Here is a 19,402-nt window from a genome sequence, read left to right on the forward strand (position 1 = left end):
GGTCACCCAGGCTGAAGTGCAGTGGTGCAATCACAGCTCACTGCAGTCTCAAATTCCTGCCACAGCCTGCCAAGCAGTTGGGACCACAGGTGCATGCCATCATGCTTGGCTAATTTTTAAATACTGTATAAAGACGAGGTCCCGCTATGTTTCCCAGGCTAGTCTGAAACTCCTGGGCTCAAGGGATCCTCCCACCTCAGGCTTTCAAGTAGCTGGGACTCTGGGTGCGTGCTACCTCGCTTGGCTGGAAGGGAATTTTTTTACACCGGGTGAGGCCTTTGGGGGACTGACCTTGGCACTTGTTAAACAAGGGTGGCTGAACAATGCCCCCACAGCAAGAGGCAAACACATGCCCAGAGATGGGAGACGATCTCTGAAAGGGACGACAATTGCAGGCCGCCTCCCACCTGATACTGTAAAGGGGATGGACCAGCTCCTAAATCCTGCCAGTTAGCATGATCGTCCCTTTCCTACCTGTGACGCAGCAATAAACAGGTGATGCAGAGGGAGTCTCTGAGCCCCGCTGAAGAGCAGCAAGTGGGGCTCAGCCAGGGCGGCCCCTATCCCTTAGGTGCAGTATTCTGCTGGGTCGCTAGAAATGCATTTCCTAGACAGAGCCCTGTATGTTTCAGAGAGTGGCCCTGGGGGCCTGGGAAGACACGGTGTGCAGTGGAAGGCAGGGTGTGGGTCTGCGGTGCCGTGAGGGGCAGGAGCACTGACCTTGGTCTTCCCGATCTGGTAGTTCCTCTTGTCTACCTTCATCTTCTCCAGGAGGGTCGAGATGACCTCCCTGCAGGGCTGGGCATCCTTGGGCAGGAGCACCTGGGAACTGCTCGGTGAAATCCTACATTATTTGGGCAGAGGAATCTGGGTGGTGTTGCTGACCCGGGCGGGGAGGCAGGGGATCTGGTGACCCCGGTTAAGGTGAAATTGGGTTTGATGAGATGAGTAGTAACCGTCTGAAATTTCAGGCTTTCAGAAATAGTCTGGGCTGGGCATGGTGGCTCACACCTATAATCTCAGCACTTTGGGAGGCAGTAGTTGGATCACGAGGTCAGGGTTGAGACCAGCCTGGCCAACATGGCGAAACCCCATCTCTACTTAGCTGAGCACGGTGGCACACACCTGTAGTCCCAGCTACTTGGGAGGCTGAGGCAGGAGAATCATCTGAACCTGGGAAGCTGAGGTTGCAGTGAGCCAAGATCACGTCATTGCAATCCTCACCTCAGTCTCCCAGGCAGGAGTGCAAGTACCCAATCCTAGCAGCCACCACGCCCAGCTAATTAAAAAAATTTTGGGCGGGTCACGGTGAAACCGGCCACCTGTAATCCCAGCACTTTGGGAGGCCGAGATGGGTGGATCAAGAGGTCAGGGCTCCAGAGACCATCTAGGCTAACCAGTGAAACCCGTCACCTACTAAAAAGCCACAAAAAAACTAGCGAGGCTGAGTGGGGCACCCTGAAGTAGTCCCAGCTACTTTCCGGGGAGGCTGAGGCAGAAGAATGGGGCGTGAACCGGGGCCGGGCTTGCAGTGAGGCAGGGTCGGCCACCGCTTACTCCAGCCTGAAGTGAAGCCAGTCGATCTCAAAAAAAAAAAAAAAAAAAAAAAAAATTTTTGTAGGGACAGGGTTTCACCATGTTGCCCAGGCTCGTCTCAAACTCCTGAGCTCAACCTATGAGACCAGCCTGGCCAACATGACAAAACCCTGAATCTACAAAATTAGCCAGGAGGCATGGTGGCAGAGGCCTGGTCCCATGCTGGGGAGGTGGAGGAGAGCAGGAGATCACTTGAACATGGGAGGTACAAAGTTGCAGGGAGCGAGGCGCCCTGCGCTCCAGCCTAGGCTGACAGAGTGAGGCTCTGCCTAAAAAAGAAGGCCGAGGCAGGTGGCTCAAGCCTGTAATCCCAGCACTTTGGGAGGCAGAGGCGGAGAGGCGGATCCGCGAGGTCAGCAGGTCCCGAGACCATCCTGGCTAACCCGGTGAAACCTGTCTCTACTAAAAGAATACAAAAAAACTTAAGCTGGAGGCAAGGTGGCGAGCGCCTGTGATCCCAGCTACTCGGGAGAAACTGAGGCAGGGGAGAATGGCTAAGCCAGGGAGGCCCGAGTTTACAGTGAGCTGAGATCCACGGCCACTGCATTGCAGCCTGAAGCGACAGAAGCTGAGACTCCGTCTCAAAAAGAAATGGGTTCTTAGCTGGGTGCAGTGGTGCTGGTCCATGACTGACCCAAAGTGCTAGGATTGCAGGCTAAGCCACCATGCCTGGTCAATAGTCTGTAATCTTGAAGACCTGCAAGGTCTAGGTGCTTTTAGATGAGTGAGAATTGGCACAGGAGCAGGACGCACTGCAATAGGGCTTACAGTCTAGGACTTGTGAGGGAGTTAGATCATAGCTGGAGGAACATGTTTTTTTTTTTTTTTTGAGACAGTCTCGCTCTGTTTCCCAGGCTGGAGTGCAGTGGTGCAAACATGGCTCACTGTCGACCTCCCAGACTCAAGCAATCCTCCTGCCTCAGCCCCACAAGTAGCTGGGAGTACACTGCATGCCAGCACACCTGAAACTGCCATTTTTGTGTGGAGATGGGGTTTCACCATGTTGCCTGGACTGATTTTGAGCTCCTGAGCTCAAGCAATCTGCCTCCCTTGCCCTCCCAAAGTGCTAATTACAGGCGTGAGCCACCGCACTGGGCCTCTAGTTTTTTTTGAGACAGGGTCTTGCTCTGCCATCCAGGCTAGAGTGCACTGGCTCAGTCATAGCTCACTGTAGCCTCAAACTCCTTGGGTTCAAGTGATCTTCTCACCTTAGCCTCCTGAGTAGCTGGGACCACAGGTGCACAACACCTTGTCTGGCTAATATATATATTTTTTTGAGGCGGAGTTTTGCTGTTGTTGACCAGGCTGCAGTGCAATGGTGCGATCTCGGCTTATTGCAGCCTTCAACTTCTGGGTTCAAGAGATTCTCCTGCCTCAGCCTCCCAAGTAGCTGGGATTACTGATGTGCCCCACCGTGTCTGGCTTTTATTTTTTTTATTTTTTTTTATTTTTAGTAGAGATGGGGTTTCACCATGTTTATCAGGCTGGTAACAAACTCCTGATCTCAAGTGATCCACCCGCCTTGGCCTACCAAAATGCTGGAATTACAGGCATAAGCAACTGCACCTGGCTAATTTTTAAATTTTTTGCAGAGACAGGGTCTCTCTAGGTTGTCCAGGCTGGCCTCAAAACTCCTAGGCTCAAGTGATCCTCCTGCTTTGGCCTCCCAAAGTGTTGGGATTACAGGAGTGTGCCACTGCACCTGCCTGGAACATTTCTTTTTAGCAAAGTATTATTTCAAATATTTAAGGGTCAAGTATTGGTAAAAGACACCAGCATTTCTGCATTTTTTATAATTTTGCCTTTCTTATCTGCTTAGGATTAGAAAGACATTATTTCTATTCAATGGATGAGAAAAGAGGCACATTATATTATTCTAGTCCCTGGGGCTATGAAGGGAAAGCATGAAAGGGAACCAGGCGCTGTCATCTCTGGCTTTGGGCTCAGGGTGACACAGGTACCAGCTCTTGGCATGAGGCAGGGGTTTCTTTCTTTTTTTTTTTGAGATGGAGTCTTGCTCTGTTGCCTAGGCTGGAGTGCAGTGGCTCAATCTCGGCTCACTGCAACCTCCGCCTGCTGGGTTCAAGGGATCCTCCTGCCTCAGTAGTTAGGAGTACAGGCAGCTGCTGCCACACTCGGCTAATTTTTGTATTTTTAGTAGAGATGGGGTTTCATCACGTTGGTCAGGCTGGTCTTAAACTCCTGACCTCAGGTGATCTGCTCGCCTCGGCCTCCCAAGGTGTTGAGATTACAGGCGTGAGCCACGGCGACTGGCCAACCTGCTGGGTTTACGTTCCAGCAAGGAGCTCTCTTTGGAAGAGGGCGATTGCCTTTGCCATGAAACAGGTGTGTCCAGGTACGTGTGCTTGTGGCCTACCTGGAATGTGTACTTGGCACTGTACCCTGACCTCCGGATGCGCACGGTCTCCAGCATACCGGTGTAGCGCAGCTGCTGCAGGACCAGCTCGTCGTCAAAGCACAGCTCTTTCTGAAATGAGAATGTGAGAGATCACGCAGGTGGCCTTGACCGGACAGGATGCCCAAGCCTGTCGGTGGCTCAGGCCTGGGAACTGTGAGATTAGGGCACTGTGCCATGTGACCACTGCCCCTTGGGATCCCTAACACAGACTTGGTCAGGGTGTACATGTGGGTGCTGGCTAGCAGACCTGGGAGTGTTCTATGGCACAGCAGCCAGGAGGGCCTGGACAAGGGGTCCTTCCTTGCTCCAGACACTCCTTCTGGAATGAGGCCAAGATGAGAGGATCAGTTGAGGCCAGGAGTTTGAGACCAGCCTGGGCAACATAGTGAGACCCCATCTCTAGTCATTTAAATTTATTAAAAAAAAAACAAAAAACAAAAAACAAAAAACTAAATGCAAATGTGTCCTGGGCTTGTTCTCCGTGGCAGGCACGGGGTAAGTGCTGGGGATTTGGTGGAGAGGAGAGCTTGGTCTAGGGGCAGGAGCCACACACAGGTGACAGAACAGGCAGGGAGCAGCTGGGTGGAGGCCGAGAGGAGGAGGAAGAAGCCAAGGGGCTGATGGGGACACAGGGAGATGCTTCCTGCCAGGGGAGAGAAGAGGCTGGAAATGCGGCTGCCTCAGTGGGCTTTAAGCCTGGAGCTCAGGGGTCTGGACTTCACCCTGGTGGGCAGTGAGGGATAAGGCATGGTGTTGCTATAAAGACAAACGGTGCTGGGCGCGGTGGCTCACGCTTGTAATCCCAGCACTTTGGGAAGCTGAGATGGGTGGATCACTTGAAGTCAGGAGTTTAAGACCAGCCTGGCCAACATGGTGAAACCCCGTCTCTACTAAAAACACAAAAATTAGCTGAGCGTGGTGGGCACCTGTAATCCCAGCTACGTGGGAGGGTGAGGCAGGAGGATGGCTTGAACCTGGGAGGTCGAGGCTGCAGTGAGCCGAGATCGCACCACTGCACTCCAGCCTGGGTGACAGACAGAGAGAGATTCTGTCTCAAAAACAAACAAACAAAACCAAAGGAAAAAAAAAAAAGGGCAAACAGGAAAGAATGGGGAGGGTTGTCATGACTGGGGGTGGATGTGGAGCCAGGGATGCTGCCTGACACCCTCCAGTGCACAGAATGGCTCTTATCACAGAGAACCATCTGCTGGCACAGCCCACGAGCAGAGACGGTGCACGACGGAGCATCTCCCCAGGTACAGTTGGTGGGAGGTTCCTGCCTGGCTGTGTGCTCACATTTGTCTGGGAGCCCACACCCCTGCTCCGTCCCTGGTAAAGTCCCCGAGCTGTCCTCCCAGGGATGGAGTGGACCTCTGGGGTAAAGGAAGCCTGTGCCAGTGCTGAGCCTGAAGCCCCCACTGGTGCTTCTACCGGGGCTCCGAGGGTCTCTCTAGACACTTGCAATGTGAGCAGCGGGCTGTGTGTGCCTCTTAAGACTCTGCTATGTAACCTCAGCCCTTGCCTTTTGGTACACTCCTTGCACTGGCTACTCTTTGGGATGTATCTGAAGAGCACCCCTGACCCTGTCGCTCCCTAATCAAACCTTCTCTGGGCGTCTCCATGTTCCAGATGATGTCCCTACTCTTGAATGGCCACTTGGGCCATCCTCACTGCTAACCCTCCATCCCCAGCTGCCTCTGGATGGACTGCTGCACTGTCCCCCATACTGCGTGGAGGCTGGGGCTGGATGCAGGGACACCGACACCCCTAAGAGTCTGGCATGGGCCTTCTCCTCCCAAACACCTTAGAGAAACTCACCTTTTCAGCATTGGAACGGATGCAGCGGATAAAGAAGGGCTCTGCTTTCCCCAGCGCCTCCAAGAGCTTGTTAAGGGATGTCTGTTAAGGGAAAGAGAGAGCATTTGGGTTGAGTTAGGGACCCTGGCAGCCGCTGTTCTGTGGGAGACCTGGGATGCTCTAGCATCAGTGTGGGGTGGATGGGGTCTGCAGATGTGGGTCCCTGGTGGTGGGACACAAGAGGTTCCAGCTGGATCGAGGCTGCAGGCCAGAGCCTGGCTATCCTGGAAACCCTGAGGGGAACTCACGTGGTCCCCATGGTCCCAGGGCCACCAGTGCTTGTCTCTGCCTTAGGTGGAAGGCTGGGGCCGGGGAGGACCAGACAAATGCTTTCTGGAGATTTGAAACATGTGTGTCCAGCCTCTGGGAAGGACCATGGATGCTTAGATTATTTTTTTTTTTTTGAGGCGGGGTCTCGCTCTATAACAGGCTGCAGAGTGCAGTGGCGGATCTCAGCTCACTGCATCCATCTCGAGGAGTTCCACGCCATTCTCCGGCTTCAGCCTCAGTAGCTGGGACTACACAGAAGCCCATACATCTGCGCCCGGCTATTTTTGTATTTCTTAGTAGGGAAGACGGGGTTTCACTGTGATTGCATGGGATGGTCTCGATCTCCTGACCTGGTGATCCGTACATCTAGAAGGCCTCCCAAAGTGCTGGGATTGCACAGGCTTGAGCCACGGCCGGCCTGCGTTGTTTTTGAGACAGGTCTCACTCTCTTGTTGCCAGGCTGGGCTTGTGGCATGATCTTGGCTCACTGCAACCTCAGCACCAGATTCATGCAATTCTCCTGCCTCCATCCCAAGGAGCTGAGTGCAGTGCCCACCCACATCTGGCTAATTTTGTATTTTTTTTTTTTTTTTTTGAGGCCAGTCTCGGCTCTGTCGCCCAGGCTGGAGTGCAGTGGCACGATCTCGGCTCACTGCAAGCTCCGCCTCGGGTTCACACCATTCTCCTGCCTGTTCCTGAGTAGCTGGGACTACAGGTGCCACGCCACCACGTAGCTAATTTTTGTATTTTTAGTAGAGCGGGGTTTCACCGTGTTAGCCAGGATGGTCTCGATCTTCTGACCCTCGTGATCTGCCGCCTCGGCCTCCCAAAGTGCTGGGATTACAGGTGTGAGCCACCGGCGCCAGCCCGGGTATTTTTTTGCTTTTAGTAGAGGCCGAGGGCGCACCGGTGTGAGTGAACTACCTGGCGTGAGGCTGAGCTGAGCACCGCCCGCCCTCTCCTGCTGCCACCTGGAACTGGGCGCTGATGCTTGGCGCCGCCCCCCGCCTCTCCTGCTGCACCCACCTGGAACTGGGCGCTGATGCTCGGTGGCTTTTTCTTCTTGTGCAGGTGCAGCAGGGACTTGGTGGTGCGGTCGTGCAGGGTCATGCTGATGATGAGTTTCAGGGACTTGGAGTCCAGCAGGTTCTAGGACAGACACATGGGGTCCGGCCTGCCCTCCCACAGCCCACACGGGCACGGGAAGGCATCACAGCGTCCCCAGAGCCAGGGCAGAACAGCATCCCCGCAGCGAGTGCCCAGGCGGCAGCTCTTAGGTTTGGTCTTGGGACCACGCTGTTGGAGAGGGCCCAGTGGAATGAGGTGGGCTACACCTTGCACACAGCGCTGGTTCCAGCAGGGCTGATGGCAGCCTCTTTCACCGCCTGAGTGGCTGCCCCATTTCCCCTTCCTCTGGGTTAGAGAGGAAGCCAGTGCTACTGAACCTGGCCGACCCTCTCCTCTGCACAGCTCCTACAGTTTACGTTACTTGAGGCAAGAAGGGCCAGGTCTTTTCTGTGCCATCTGCATGAGCTCATCGGACAGGCCACCCTCATGTGTCAGCCAGTTCGATCAGCTGACAAGAGGAATTAGCCCTCTCCCATCTGCTAACTAGACTGCAAGGCTAGTCTTACTCTTTTTGCCAATTTCCTAAATTGCTGCACTTGTACGTGGAAACGAGACAGAGCGCTTGGGAGGTGCTCTGCCCCATCTGGAAGTGGCCCTGTAGCCAGGGACTGAAGATGGGGCTGTTAAACGGAAGGGTCCCATTACCTTGGGGCAGGATGAGCTCTATGGTGCTATGAACCCACTAGAGCTCCCCGTGGGACCAGGCTGAGGCCAGACTTCAGCTGCGCTTATGCCCCTGGCTTCCTCCCTCACCCTTTCTCTCTGCTTTCTCCTGTAAACCCCCCTCCATAAGCCGCTGTGTGTGCAAATATCCCCATCTCAGACCCTGCTTCTGGGAAACCCATAAAGAGCCAGCTCCAAATCATCTCAACACAAGAACTTTTTTTTTCTTGGAGGGAGGGGGAGATAGTGGGAAGAAGGAGGTAATTAAGCTGCAGAAGTGAAAGCTCTCAAGACGGGCAGAGAAGCATATCTTGGAACGTGTCGCGCGGGGTGTGTGTTATTTTTTTACCTTTGGAATGATCTGCTTTTGTTTGATACCTTTACTTTTCCTGTCAAAATATTAAAAATGGTTTTGTGAACAAAAGGAACACAGCGTCGGGATTTGGGTTAGTTCAGCAAGCCACGCCTGGCGGGTTAGACTGAGACAGAGAGAGACGGGAGAGAGCGAGAAGGCGCAAGTGCAACAAGGCCGCCGCCACCTCTCCACACCGCACACCGTGGCGTGCCTCAGCCACTGTCTGTGGACACCAGTTTCCCTGGGATGGCGCTAGCCGGACTCTGCTGGTGGCTGCCCCAAGGCTGAGAAAAGCATTTGGTCTGGGGGCCATTTGGATGTCTGAGAAGTAGGAGGGGCTGGCTAGGAATCTACAGGGTGGGACGTGCATCCAACGGAGCTCACTATGGAGGAACTGACATATCCCCAAATCACAGCAGGATGCCCTAAGTGGGGCAGAGGAAGCCTGAGCAGTCCTGGTGGAGACCAGGTGACCAGGCTGTCTTTGCCATGCGCTGGTAGACACCAAACAGACCCAGACACCCTTCTGGAACCCTCTGCTGGCAGGGCAGGGACTTGCCTTGCAAAATAACCAAAATGGGGCCTGGGTGGGAGCTCCTTTCAGGATCATGCTGGTGGGAAAGAAGAAAACCAAAACTGGCCAGGCGTGGTGGCTCACGCCTATAATCCCAGCACTTTGGGGGGCTGAGGTGGGTGGATCACTTGGGGTCAGGAGTTCAAGACCAGCCTGGCCAACATGGTGAAACCCTGTCTCTACCAAAAATACAAAAATTAGCCAGGCGTGGTGGTGGGCGCCTGTAATCCCAGCTACTCAAGAGGCTGAGGCGGGAGAATCGCTTGAACCCAGGAGGCGAAGGTTGCAGTGAGCCGAGATCATGCCACAGCACTCCAGCCTGGGTGACAGAGCAAGACTCTGTCTCAAAACCCCCCGCAAAACCCAAAGCTGCTCTTTTGGCCGAGGTAAGGAAGCGGGCAGCTCCTGTGTTCTCAGACACCTTATGAAATCTTGCAGACCAAGGGGAAAATAAATAAATAAGTAAATATATTTATTTATTCAAAAGGCCTGGTGCCTTTTGAAGACCGGCTAAGGAGATGATAGCTTGCAGATCTGTGAGATGCCTAGCCGTTCGCGGTTGCATTCAGTTTCACCTGAATCCCTGTGGGGTAAAATAAGGCATAACAAGAACAAAAGTTTGAGGCTGAGGTGGGCGGATCACTTGAGGTCAGGAGTTCGAGACCAGTCTGGCCAACATGGTGAAATCCCATCTCTACTAAAAACACAAAAAAAATTAGCCAGGTGTGGTGGTGCACACCTGTAATCTCAGCTACTTGGGAGGCTGAGGCAGGAGAATTGCTTGAACCTGGGAGGTGGAGGTTGCAATAAGCTGAGATTGAGCCACTACACGCCAGCCTGGGCGACAGTGAGACTCTGCCTCAAAAAAAAAAAAAAAAAAAAGGAACAAAAGTTTGAAACAGGCTCCTGCTGGGTACAGTGGCTCATGCCTGTAATCCCAGTGCTTTGGGAGGCTGAGGCAGGAGGATCGTGTGATCCCAGGAGTTTGAGACCAGCCTGGCAGCCTGGGCTATAATATAGCAAGATTCCACCTCTACAAACAGTAAAATTAGACAGGTGTGGTAATGCACGCCTGTATTTCCAGCTACACTGGAGGTTGAGGCAGGAGAATCGCTTGAGCCCAGGAGGTCGAAGCTGCCGTGAGCAGTGATTGTGTCACTGCTGTACTCTAGCCCGGGCAACAGAATGAGACCCCCATCTCTTAAAAAAGAAAGAAAAAAAAAAAGGGCCAGGGACGGTGGCTCATGCCTGTAATCCCAGCACTTTGGAAGGACGAGACAGGCAGATCACCTGAGGTCAGGAGTTCAAGACCAGCCTGGCCAACATGGTGAAGCCCTGTCTCTACTAAAAATACAAAAAATTAGCCAGGCGTGGTGGCAGGTGTCAGTAATCCCAGGTACTTGGGAGGCTGAGGTGGGAGAATTGCTTGAACCTGGGAGGCAGAGGGTGCAGTGCGCTGAGATCGTACCCCATTGCACTCCAGCCTGGGCAACAAGAGTGAAACTCCATCTCAAAAAAAAAAAGAAAGAAAAAAAGAAACTGGCTTCCATTGGCTCCCATGCAGGTGCAAGCTTTGCTGTCAGCCAACCCACACCCCAATGGCCACTAAAAGGCGGGATGTGGTGACCGCAGGTGGATGTCCTGTTAGCTGAGGCTGCTGCCTGCCTGGTGCTGGGTCAACATAATGGAAGCATGAGAGTCATTACCCCATTTGGAGGCCGAAAGCATAGAATACTCAGGTCCCACAGTGTGCTAACGGTTGGGATCCCAACCCAGTTTATGCACCTTCTGGGCTCTCTCGACTGGCTTATGTGGCCACCTGCAGACAGCAGGGCCATCCTCTCAGGAAATTGCATGCCCTGCTGCAGACGGCTTCTCTGCAAACTCACAGTGGCAAAGGCGGGAGCAAGCTTTGCTCTGCAAGCCAGACAGGCACGGGGAGGAGACGGAGGATGGCACGTTTGCGGGTGGAAAATTAGATGCCTCGAGGAAGGAGCGCTCCTGGGAAGCTGCCCCGTGTGTTGGGAAGCTGGCCGTGCCTGGGCCACAGTGCAGACAGTGGCCAGGGGTGTTATTGATTGGCATTTAGTGATGGCTGGGGGGTGAGCTACCAGACAGCATTGTGGTTTTAGTGGCCGATGCAAATTAGGAAGACTGCAGGCCCCGCCGGGGTTGTGGGAGTAGGGGGAGGCGGTTGTTGCACTTGTAAGCAGGGTCTTGCTGGGGGACTCACAGGATGAAGGCGCGGGGTTTCTGGAGCCGACTGAGGGACTGGAGAAGCCTACGGGGGTCCTCGCCCTGCCAGGGCAATCCTTTGATGCTCTTGATCATTTGGTTATGCAAATCGCTGAGGGGAGGGGTGGGGAGGGCGCAGTGACAGAAAGAAGATGGAGTTAGAAGCATGCCTGCCACCTTGGGGTTCCCAGAGCCATTGGGACCGTCCCCAGGCCACTGAAGCTAAAACATGCAGCTGGGGAAAGACACTGAGCTCAATGCTGCCCCTCTCTCTTCTGCCAGAAAGGGGGACTGGGTCAGTCTCCCCAAGACCTGCAGTGGGGTAGGGCTTTGAGGCAAATTGGACTTGGCCACACGGATCATTGATCCTTTTCAATATATCATTTCCAGCTGGGCGCCGTGGCTCACGTCTATAATCCCATCACTTTGCGAGGCTGAGATGGGTGGATCACCTGAGGTCAGGAGTTCGAGACCAGCCTGGCCAACATGGCGAAACCCTGTCTCTGCTAAAAATACAAAAAGTTAGCGGGGCATGGTGGAGGGCACCTGTAATCCCAGCTACGTGGGAGGCTGAGGCAGGAGAATTACTTGAACCCAGGAGGCAGAGGTTGCAGTGAGCTGAGATAGCGCCATTGCACTCCAGCCTGGGAGACAGAGCAACACTCTGTCTTTAAAAAAAAAAGAAAAAAAAAATTATTTCCATCTGATCATTCCACTTCATTGGATCCTTTTCATCTGGATCACCGAGAAAGTTCTCATATTTAAGAGGCTTTGGGGATATTTATTTACTTGTTGAGACGGAGTCTCGCTCTTTCTCCCAGGCTGGAGCGCAATGGTGTAATCTCAGCTCACCGCAACCCTACCTCCTGGGTTCAAGTGATTCTCCTGCCTCAGCCTCCTAAATAGCTAGGATTACAGGTGTGCACCACCATGCCCGGCTAATTTTTGTATTTTTAGTAGAAATGGGGTTTCATCATGTTGGTCAGGGAGGTCTTGAACTCCTAACCTTGTGATCCGCCCACCTCAGCCTTCCAAAGTGCTGGGATAACAGGTGTGAGCCACTGCATCCAGCCGGGAATATTTATTTAGTTTTAAATTTATTTTTATTTTATTTTATTGAGACAGAGTCTCGCTCTGTTGCCCAGGCTGGAGTGCAGTGGTGCGATCTCAGCTCACTGCAACCTCCACTTTTTGGGTTCAAGTGATTCTCCTGTCTCAGCCTCCTGAGTAGCTGGGATTACAGACATGCATCACCCTGCCCAGCCTATTTATTTTTAAAATTCCATGACAGGCTGGGCATGGCTCATACCTGTAATCCCAGCACTTTCGGAGGCTGAGCGGGGCAGATCACCTGAGGTAGGGAGTTCAAGACCAGCCTGGCCAACATGGTGAAACCCTGTCTCTACTAAAAACACAAAAATTAGCCGGGCATGATGGCACATGCCTGTAGTCCCAGTCACTCCAGAGGCTGATGCATGACAATCGCTTGAACCTGGGAGGCAGAGGTTGCACTGAGCCGAGATCGCGCCACTGCACTCCAGCCTGGGTAACAGAGTGAGACTCTGTCTCAAAAAAAAAAAAAAAAAAACAAAAGGCAGTTGGGGAAACTCAGAAAAGAAGACCCTAAGGAGGGTCTCTGTGGGAGGAGCAAATTAGTCTCTCTCCATGATTTTGTGGCCAGATGTCAAACTCCTTGTTGGCTTCATTAAGGCCTTTGGAGGAATTAATTTGAATACAAGAGCCACAGGTTGAGCACAGCAACTGGGGTGGTACCATCTCCATTAGGGGACATTTGCCAATGTCTGCAGACATTTGTGGTTGTCATGACTTGGGGGTGGGGGTGCTCTCCTGGCATCTGGTGGGTAGAGGCCAGGGATGCTGCTTAACACCCTATAGTCCACAGGACGGGTGCCACCCCAGAGAATGACCTGGCACAGTGCTGAGGCTGAGAAACCCTAGTTTTTTTTTTTTTTTTTTTTAAACAGAGTCTTGCTATGTTGCCCAGGCTGGAATGCAGTGGTGTGATCTTGGCTCACTGTAAACCCTGCCTCCCAGGTTCAAGTGATTCTCCTGCCTCAGCCTCCCGAGTAGCTAGGATTACAGGTGCACACCACGCCTGGCTAATTTTTGTATTTTTAGTAGACACAGGGTTTCACCATGTTGGCCAGGGTGGTCTTGAACTGCCGACCTCAAATGACCTGCCCACGTAGGCCTCCCCCAAGTGCTGGGATTACAGGGGGTGAGCGACCGCACCCGGCCAGAGAAACCCTAGTTTAAGGGGGTAATTACCCTCAAAGCACTCAACCTTACTCGCTTCATTTTGGTTGATGGCTGTGGGCTTAGGCTTGAGCATGCACGCTAGAGGTGCAAACTTTGGCACTGATAACGTGTGTGAATTAGAATGCCTTAGAAATGAAAATTGGATGCTTTCAAACTAAATATTAGTGAGGAATGTCTAAATTACAAATGTTTCTGACAGAACTTCTAGAAATGAGGATCTCGTTTTTCCTGTTTTTTTTTTTTGAATTCCTTACTCCAGACATTTTATTTATTTTTTCTTGTAGAGGTGGGGTCTTGTTATCTTGTCCAAGCTGGTTTCAAACTCTTGGCCTCAAGTGATCCTCCCGCCTTGGCCTCCCAAAGTGCTGGGATTACAGGTGCGTGCTACCGCGTCCTGCTGGCAGTCGTTCAAAGCACATGTTTTAGCTCTGGGCAGGTGGCCTGGAAGGACCCAACCCCAGCCCCTGTGCTCCATGCACCATGCCAAGTGTCCACATGGCCCCACTTACCTGTTTTCCCCAGCCCTCCAGGGAGGCAGAGCAAAGGCAACAGAGGGGTCGCCTGTCACCTCTATATGCGAGTGGCCTTCATACCCAGGGTGGTCAGTGCAGCGGCCACGGCTTGGAATGATGTCCATGACTTTGGCCCACCCCTAGCCCTGCTGACCCGGCTAAATCTGCAAATCTGGCAGGAGTGGCCCCTGTGGGCCGTGGCATTCTCTGAATGGCCAGTCCTCTCTGTCTGTGCCCTGGACGCAGCACTGAGCGCCTGGGGAAGATGGCTCCCCTCGGTGCCTTGCTGGCCTCGGGATCAAAGGCCCTTTCTGCACTTACTTCTTGCTTTCATATAAAGCAATGATGTCCTCAAAAGCGTTAATATCGAACTCCTCAGAGCCGTCAAATGAGAAATCTAGCATTGAACAGCTGAAAGGGAGAATCTGTATAAACTTAACATGCTCCTGGGGTGGGACCCGCAGTCCTGTGGCCAGGCCCTGGGGAGATGGATGCTGCTTCTGCTACCGCAGGTCAGAAGTTACTTTGTCTTTGAGGTAAGGGAGGCAAGGAAAAAAACAAACGAGGACTGGGTGTGGTGGCTCATGCCTATAATCCCATCACTTTGGGAGGCTGAGGTGGGAGGATGCCTTGAGGCCAGGAGTTCGAGACTAGCCTGAGCAACATAATCAGACTCCGTCTTTATAAAAGGAAAAATTAGCCAGGCGTGGTGGCCTGTGCCTGTTGTCCCAGCTACTTGGGAGGCTGAGGCGGGGGGACTGCCTGAGTCCAGGAGGTCGAGGCTGCAGTGAGCTGTGATTATACCACTGCACTCCAGCCTGGTCTCAAGTAAAACAAAACAAAACAAAATAAAACAAAAATGCAACCCATACAACAAAATAGAAGGAAGCTTTCTAGCTCTTGGGAACTTGGGGGACCCCCCCCCAAAAAAAACAAACATAATAGAGGAATGCATTCTCCTTTCTTGCGTCCCATTTTGGGTGAAAAAGGTGATTCCTAAAACTTTTATATATTTATTTTTTTTGAGACAGAGTCTTGCTCTGTCACCCAGGCTGGAGTGCAGTGGTGCGATCTCGGCTCACTGCAACCTCCATCTCCCGTGTTCAAGCAATTCTCCTGCCTCAGCCTCCCGTGTAGCCGGGACTACAGGTGCCCGCCACCGTGCCCGGCTAATTTTTGTATTTTTAGTAGAGACGAGGTTTCACCATGTTGGCTAGGCTGGTCTTGAACGCCTGACCTCAAGTGATCTGCTCGCCTTGGCATCCCAAAGTGCTGGAATTACAGGCGTGCACCATCATGTCCAGCCAGCCTGCTCACTTTTCTACCCTGGTGCTGTCACATGCTTGGGTGCATGCAGGGCCCTTGGGGTCATTGCTAGGGTCCACAAAAGACCCCGCATCATCTCATGTGCAACATCAAAGTGTATGTGTTTCTGACTGTGAATGAAGTAACTTGGCAGAACAACTTTTGGGCCACCCCAGGCAGGACAAGGGAAGAACTCTCCAAGCAATCAAGCCCGTCTCTCCGCACCACCAGCGATACTTAGGCTTCACCTCCCAGTGCCCACCCTAGGCCATAAAATGGATCCTTTGTAAACTGAGTCTCCTCCCATCTTCCTAAAGCGCATGATGTACCAAGGCGTGCTATTCTGTGTCCAGAAAAGCAGCCACCAAATGCTACTTGGTTCTGGGTCTTTCTGGTTCAAAAGGCAGCTCAGTGACTTACTCAGAGCAACCCTGACCTGGGTTTAGAATGTAGCATTCCCCGGTGGCTCACGCCTGTAATCCCAGCACTTTGGGAGGCCAAGGCAGGTGGATCACCTGAAGTCAGGAGTTCAAGACCAGCCTGACCAATATGGAGAAACCCCGTCTCTACTAAAAATACAAAATTAGGCCGGGCGCGGTAGCTCACGCCTGTAATCACAGCACTCTGGGAGGCTGAGGTGGGTGGATCACGAGGTCAGGAGATCGAGACCATCCTGGCCAACAGGGTGAGCCACAATTCACCACCTAAAAAAAAAATGCAAAAAAAAAAAAAAATTAGCGAGGAAAGGTGATGGCAGTGCAGCAGTGCACAGCTACTGGGAGGGCGGGGGCAGGGAGGAGCAGAGCAGATCACGGGGCAGGCTTGCGACCATCAGAGATTATGCCACCGCACTCCAGCCTGGGCAACAGAGCAAGACTCTGTCTCACAAACAAACAAACAAACAAACAAACAAAAAAATAAAATTTGCTGGGCATCATGCAGCGTCACCTGTAATCCCACCCACAGCTGCTCAGGCAAGGCCCAGGAGAATTGGTTTGAATAGCCGGGAGGTGGAGGTTGCAGTGAGCCAAGATCGTGCCATTGTACTCCAGCCTGGGCAACAAGAGCGAAATTCCGCCTCAAAAAAAAAAAGAAAAAAAAAAAAAAAAAGAATGTAGCATTCCCTAAGTTGTTTGAAACAATGCTGCTGCCACCTAATGATCTCAGTGTGGGCAAATCAGGGTCTTGCTCACCGGTAAAGTTTTTCTGAAGGGGTGCTGGCTCCTCTTGGCAGCTCTTCCGGGTGACTTTGGGCACCAGGGCTGCTCATACCTGCTGGAGACACAGAGTGGACGGTGGTTGGGATGGCCTCCTGTGGAGGCTGCAATTATTTTAACCCATTTTATTTATTTATTTGAGATGGAGTCTTGCTCTGTTACCCAGTCTGGAGCACAGTGGCGTGATCTTGGCCCACTGCAACTTCTGGCTCCTGAGTTCAAGTGATTCTCCTGTCTCCGCCTCCTGAGTAGCTAGGACTACAGGCCACTGTGCCCAGCTAATTTTTGTATTTCCAGTAGAGACAGGGTTTCGCCATGTTGGCCAGGCTGGTCTTGAACTCCTGACCTCAGGTGATCTGCCCACCTTGGCCTCCCAAAATCCTGGGATTATAGGCATGAGCCTCTGCGACACCCCCCCACATTTTTTTTTTTTTAATTGTTTACCGACAGGGTCTTGCTGCATTGCCTAGGCCGAGTGCAGTGGTGCGATCATAGCTCATGTAACCTCCAACTCCTGGGCTCAAGCAATCCTCCTGCCTCAGCCTCCCAAGTAGCTGGCGCTAGAGGCACATGTTGACACACATGACGAAGTTTCAACTTTTCTGGAGAGATGGGGTCTCACTATGTGGCCCAGGCTGGTCTCAAATAGCTGGCCTCAAGTGAGCTGCCTTGGCCTCCTAAAGTGCTAAGACTACCAGTGTGTACCATTGTACCCAGACACTTCGACCCATCTTATTATTCATTTATTTATTTATTTACTTACTTTTTGAGACACAGTCTTGTACTGTCGCCTGAGCTGGAGTGCAGTGGCACGGTCTCGGCTCACTGTGACCTCCGCCTCCCAGGTTTAAGTGATTCTCCTGCCTCAGCCTCCTGAATAGCTGGGATTACAGGCGCCTGCCATCACGCCTGGCTAATTTTTTGTATTTTTAGTAGAGACGGGTTTCACTATGTTGGCCAGGCTGGTCTCAACCGTCTGACCTAGTGGTCTACCCACCTCGCAAAAGTGCTGGGATTACAGTGTGAGCCACCGCGTCCAGCCTATTTATTTATTTTTTGAGACGGAGTCTTGCTCTGTCATCCAGGCTGGAGTGCACTGGCATGATCTTGGCTCACTACAACCTCCGCCTCCTAGGTTCAAGCGATTCTCCTACCTCAGCCTCCCTGTGGTAGCTGGGACCACAGGCATGCACTACCATGCCTGGCTAATATTTGCATTTTTAGTACAGATGGGGTTTCACCATGTTGGTCAGGCTGGTCTTGAACTCCTGACTTCAAGCGATCGTCTGCATCAGCCTCCCAAAGTGCTGGGATTTCAAGCGTGAGCCACTGTGTCTAGTAGACCGATCTTAAAAAGCAGCTCATCGGCCAGGCTCACGCCTGAAATCCCAGCACTTTGGGAGGCTGAGGCGGGCAGATCACGAGGTCAGGAGATCAAGACCATCCTGGCTAAAACAGTGAAACCCCTTCTCTACTAAAAATAAAAAAAATTAGCCGGGTGTGGTGGCAGGCGCCTGTAGTCCCAGCTACTCTGGAGGCTGAGGCAGGAGAACGGCATGAACCCGGGAGGCGGAGCTTGCAGTGAGCCAAGATTGCGCCACTGCACTCCAGCCTGGGCAACAGAGTAAGACTCCGTCTCCACACACGCACACACACAAAAAGCAGCTCATCACTCAAATGTGGGCAAAGTCGGGTTAACTGTGAAGTTTTGGATCCCCAAAACAGAGCACTGTCTATTTCCTATTTCTCATGAAAGCTTTATCCTTCCTCCTTTTCATCAAGCCCCTTCCGGAGACAGAAGCCACAGCTGATAACTGAAACTGAAGCTGAGGACGGAAAGTCGGAGCCCTTAGACCCGGGTGAGCCACTCAACCATGCAGGCCTCAGGTTGCTTTGGGAAAAATGAGGACATAGCTTTCTGCCGTCCTTCTATCAGCAACTCTATAGGGCTGACCCAAGTCTTCAGTGGATCAGGCACACCTCCTGCTTCAAACCATCTCTGTCTAGGACAGGGGAACAGAAATGTCCCTTTGAGGCTGGGTTCCCGGTAGAGAATGTCCAGATAAGAGAAGAGGCTGAGGCCGGGCGCGGTGGCTCACACCTGTAATCCCAGCACTTCATGAGTCAGAGGCAGGCGCATCACTTGAGGTCAGGAGTTCGAGACCAGACTGGCCAACATGGTGAAACCCCATCTCTACTAAAAACACAAAAATTAGCCTGGTGCGGTCGCCTGTAGTCCCAGCTACTTGGAAGGCTGAAGCAGGAGAATCACTTGAACCGGAGAGGCGGAGGTTGCAGTGAGCCAAGATTGCGTCATTACACTAGTGCCTAGGCAAGAGAGAGAGACCCTGTCTCTTAAAAAACAAAAAAAGAGCAAGAGAGAGAGAGAGAGAGAGAGAGAGAGAAAGAAGAGGGAGGGCACTAGGAAGAGTTACATTATCACAATCAGCAAACTCCCAGGGCCAGCGGATCAGGAGGCATCATTAGCAAAGGAGAGGCCGGATGGAGCTGCTGAGGGCATGCCCTGAGGTTAAATTACACTCGCAGGTTGAGTTTCTGTTCAGGGTGATGGGAACACTGCAGGTAGACAGGTGGCGTTTGCACAACATAATGCATGTACTAAATGCCAATGAACTGTTCACTTTAAGACGAACTCAGGATGTGCCCCCCTCTCGACAGTGACGCTTGTGTGGGCTCACGCCCCAGCTCCCACCTGCAGCCTTTTCGGCCCTCTCGGCCCGCAGGCGTCCGGCCTCCCGAAGCACGGCCATGGCCCGGATAGCGGCCCGGAGCACGGCCCAGCGGAACACGGCCACAGGGTCCATGCCAATGAGCTCCCGCACGTAGGAGCTGTCACTGCCCCGCAGCAGGGCCACGATGTCTGGCCGCATGTAGTCCATGTTCTTCTCCCGGAAGTCCTGGTGGGGGATGGATGTGGGCGGTCACTCAGGGATAGTCACCAGTGCCTACCAAAGACCCGGGGCTGGCGCA

At 52.7% G+C, this 19,402-nt stretch overlaps 1 protein-coding gene across 1 annotated transcript in view; it reads right to left on the minus strand.

The window, feature by feature from the left end:
- MYO9B (myosin IXB) overlaps nt 1-19,402 on the minus strand; it is a 137,318-nt gene that overhangs the window by 21,878 nt on the left and 96,038 nt on the right. The window contains 9 exon segments of the mRNA XM_017952277.3: nt 721-825; nt 827-844; nt 3,974-4,084; nt 5,834-5,914; nt 7,169-7,291; nt 8,283-8,322; nt 11,096-11,209; nt 16,388-16,466; nt 19,125-19,329. Of these exon segments, the coding sequence (XP_017807766.3) occupies nt 721-825; nt 827-844; nt 3,974-4,084; nt 5,834-5,914; nt 7,169-7,291; nt 8,283-8,322; nt 11,096-11,209; nt 16,388-16,466; nt 19,125-19,329 (876 nt within the window).

Source organism: Papio anubis, chromosome 20 (genome assembly GCF_008728515.1).
Source record: "Papio anubis isolate 15944 chromosome 20, Panubis1.0, whole genome shotgun sequence".
Classification (NCBI taxonomy): domain Eukaryota; kingdom Metazoa; phylum Chordata; class Mammalia; order Primates; family Cercopithecidae; genus Papio; species Papio anubis.